This window comes from Hyposmocoma kahamanoa, unplaced genomic scaffold (assembly GCF_003589595.1).
Source record: "Hyposmocoma kahamanoa isolate Upper Pololo Valley unplaced genomic scaffold, ASM358959v1 104, whole genome shotgun sequence".
Classification (NCBI taxonomy): domain Eukaryota; kingdom Metazoa; phylum Arthropoda; class Insecta; order Lepidoptera; family Cosmopterigidae; genus Hyposmocoma; species Hyposmocoma kahamanoa.
In genome coordinates, this window is record NW_020653348.1 from 126,464 (window position 1) to 129,105 (window position 2,642).

At 35.6% G+C, this 2,642-nt stretch overlaps 1 protein-coding gene across 1 annotated transcript in view; it reads right to left on the minus strand.

The window, feature by feature from the left end:
• The window catches only part of LOC113238691 (androgen-dependent TFPI-regulating protein-like), a 23,373-nt gene extending 20,971 nt beyond the window's left edge, over positions 1–2,402 (minus strand). Inside the window, exons 1-2 of the mRNA XM_026475529.1 lie at positions 2,366–2,402; positions 573–766 (exon numbers count right to left, since the gene is read on the minus strand). Coding sequence (XP_026331314.1) covers positions 573–766; positions 2,366–2,402 — 231 coding nt within the window. The remainder of the gene's footprint in view (positions 1–572; positions 767–2,365) is intronic.
• Between the last annotated feature and the right edge of the window lie 240 nt (positions 2,403–2,642).

Consider the following 2,642-nt stretch of genomic DNA (forward strand, 5'->3'; position numbering starts at 1 on the left):
AATAATAATTATCCGTTAATTGATTTTCAAATGATTTTTTGACTTTGTTAGGCTTAACCAAATAAGGAGATAAACTAGCGATTTTAAAATACATACATTAGGTAGGTAAAAACTTTGTAACAATCGGTTACCGGAAAGTGCGCGAAACCGGATCCATCCCCTAAGTTTGCCACAGAATATTTTTCAAATTTAAGTGGGAACAACACTTAGGTACACACAAAGATACACAACTTCGAGAAGGAGGAACCAGTGCGTTCTACCAGTTATGTCCTTCGCAGCCGAGACGTGGACATAGACATAGGACATAGTACTCGAATATTAAATAATATTGCATTGTGCGTTCCCGAAGTCAATTAGGTTATTCTGGAGTTCCTCCGACTGGACGTCCTTAATACGCGTCCCATTCCACATCCTCCACGCGTCTTAGCAACCGAATTAATATGTCGCACAAGAAACTACATTACTATTGTAACTCAAAATAATGCTCCTTCATCTGGGCACGTCGGGCTTGAATTCCAAATCCAAATACCTCATTTGGGTCTTTTTTTAAATACGTGAAAGCGGGTACTCACAAAATTCCAGCCAGTCAAGTAGGCAATACGAAATGTATACAAGGTTCGAAGCTTGTCTTCACCACTATTTTTTAAAGCATTCTCTAAACCACAAGAGTAAGAACCCACATAAGCGTGATGGTATATAAAGAAGGTATGCAACACTGTTCTCCAGTACAACTTTGCATCACTACGATCGAATAACTTTTCATTTTCTGTTATTAAAAAGCACAAAATGTTATAAAATATGTTATTTTCTTTAAAAATAATGTCCATTTTTTTTATAAAATTTAATTTAAAATCTTAACAATACACTTAATTTTTTATAATAATTGTTATGTTTTTTGTAAAATTAAGATTGTTATAGTTTTAAAAGTTATAAATAACCCCAATAATTAAACACCCAATGGTTAGGGCGATATTAATAATTTTTATGTAATGAGACGGTAGATTGCAATATTTTAAAACTGTATAGGGTTGCCATTTTCCATTTTCTGTTACCCGAATTTATGTGTTTATTTTAATACATCACATATGAAACTAAATACTGTCGTAACCATAGGAAAGCGCACGGATTTTAATCCGGTACTGTGTCAAAGCCGAATTTAAATCGGGTTAAAACCCAATAATGCCTGCAATTGAGGGTAAAAACAATTTACAACAAAATATTTATTGTATATCGAGTTTCTGTGTATTACAAAATGTTTACTGCTTTCTTATTTGGACGATTCAATTTGCCTTTCTGTTGAATCAATTCGTTTGAAGACCGCATTGAAATAAATCGATACAAAAAATCATTAGATCGAATGCACTTGAATCGATCTTCGTGAGAATCCACGGAATTGCAAGATGGGTATTGTATGGAGATCATAGATGCCTCTCTTTCATCTAAAAAAGATTTTTCGAAATTAGTAGTAAGTATGGAATTATACAAATTCCGTACGCACTGTTTGCGCTCACGATTTTGGGCAGAAATAGACTAAATTTTGATTGGGTTTTAACCCACTACTGCCCATGAGAGGCAGAGGTCCCGAGTTCGATTCCCGGCCCGGGAAAAATATTTCGATGTAGTCGCGAGTTTCGCGAACACGCGTTTGCATTCCCGCTCAAAGTCCCTGTGTGTAACTCTTAGACCAAATTTGAGTTACTATACTACCGAATTTAGTTTTTCTGGTTAAAAACTTATTTATGTTGTTTCATTATTACTTTACAGAGTAAATGTTAAATTTCCACAAATATTTTCCGATTCAATCAACCATGCTTAAAATAAATTTTGTACATTTTGACAATGCAAAAGATTGGTGCAAGTTGTCTTATTACAGGTCATGATGTGTTTACGAAAGAAAGCATTTATGCACTGAGGCAATATTGTCATAATCACTGATTATAAGTTAGTAATAGTATGTGTCTAAGGGCTATTATAGGGCTTAGGGCTTTAAACATTTAGGCAATTGCATCGTAAAACGATTAATGTCTTCATTAATGCGAGCTATCGGTTTTGAAAAACTTTAATGGCCGCCATTTCCAAAAGTAAAAAACAAATTTCAAAATGGCGTATAGGAGCTTGGCCAAAAGACTAAAATCTGAATTTAAATACCTGAGGCACTGGGTCACCGACTACAAGACGTTTTGGAGTTAGAAAGGGAGCGTAGGGCGCTGGCAGTAGTGGTATAGCAACGATGTAAATATTGTCCTATTCAAGGCATATCTTTTTATACTTGCAGCCTTTGGGTCAACTACACATTAAAATCTCTTCAGCTGCCATTATTTTGCACTGCAGCGGGGATGTTCGCCATTGCGATTGAACTTCTTACCTGACTGTTTTAACTGACACCAGATTGCGCCACACATCGCGGACAAGTGCAATTCGTGTAGATTAGTTAGAAATAGTACGTAGTAGTAGTACTATTATATTGTATGTATGTTAACCCTTAAGGTATATATTGTGTGGGTCATGTGACCTGGACTAAATAAATAAGTAAATAAAAAATAACTAAGGTAAGCTAAAGACGGCTTTGCAACCATTATGCGAAAAAGAACGGTTTCTATGGTGCATGGAGTCCCCGGCAGCGGCAATAGCCTCCTGAGTAT